The following is a 418-nucleotide window of genomic DNA, read 5'->3' on the forward strand; positions in this document are numbered from 1 at the left end:
AGAGATAGGAACGAACTCGTCAGCAAAAAGAAATTGTTTGGTTGTGTATGTAGACTATGTAGACATGAAAAGAGAAGTTTTTCCTCTTCTTTTTCCTTCACTCCACCTCACTCGATCTCGTCTCGACTTCTTTCTCTAAAAGGTCTTCTTCCAAGTTCTCGATGAAGAGAAGAGCGCTTTCACTGACCCGAATCACCTTCTTCTCATCCTTTCTAGCGAGCTAGGAACGTCAGTCGATCAGCTGTTTTCTTCGTCTCTCACTGAAGACAGGCCTACCTTCAAACCTTATCTACATCATATTTTATGACTCTTTCTCTTTGTCTCCTGCTCCTTCCTCTCATATCTTGAGACCAAACAGCGTTTCATTAAGAATGGAGGGATGGAGATCTAACGACGATGAAGAAGAGAAAGAGAAAGA

The 418-nt window shown here is 41.9% G+C and overlaps 1 protein-coding gene across 1 annotated transcript; it reads left to right on the forward strand.

Moving 5' to 3' along the window:
* Positions 1-4: 4 nt before the first annotated feature.
* CSUI_011071 (uncharacterized protein) lies at positions 5-416 on the forward strand (the record flags this gene model as incomplete). The annotated part of the gene is made up of 1 exon (XM_068071172.1): positions 5-416. A coding segment is annotated over one exon (159 nt), but the record flags the coding sequence as incomplete, so codon positions are not given.
* Between the last annotated feature and the right edge of the window lie 2 nt (positions 417-418).

This window comes from Cystoisospora suis (genome assembly GCF_002600585.1).
Source record: "Cystoisospora suis strain Wien I chromosome Unknown contig_9520, whole genome shotgun sequence".
NCBI lineage: Eukaryota > Apicomplexa > Conoidasida > Eucoccidiorida > Sarcocystidae > Cystoisospora > Cystoisospora suis.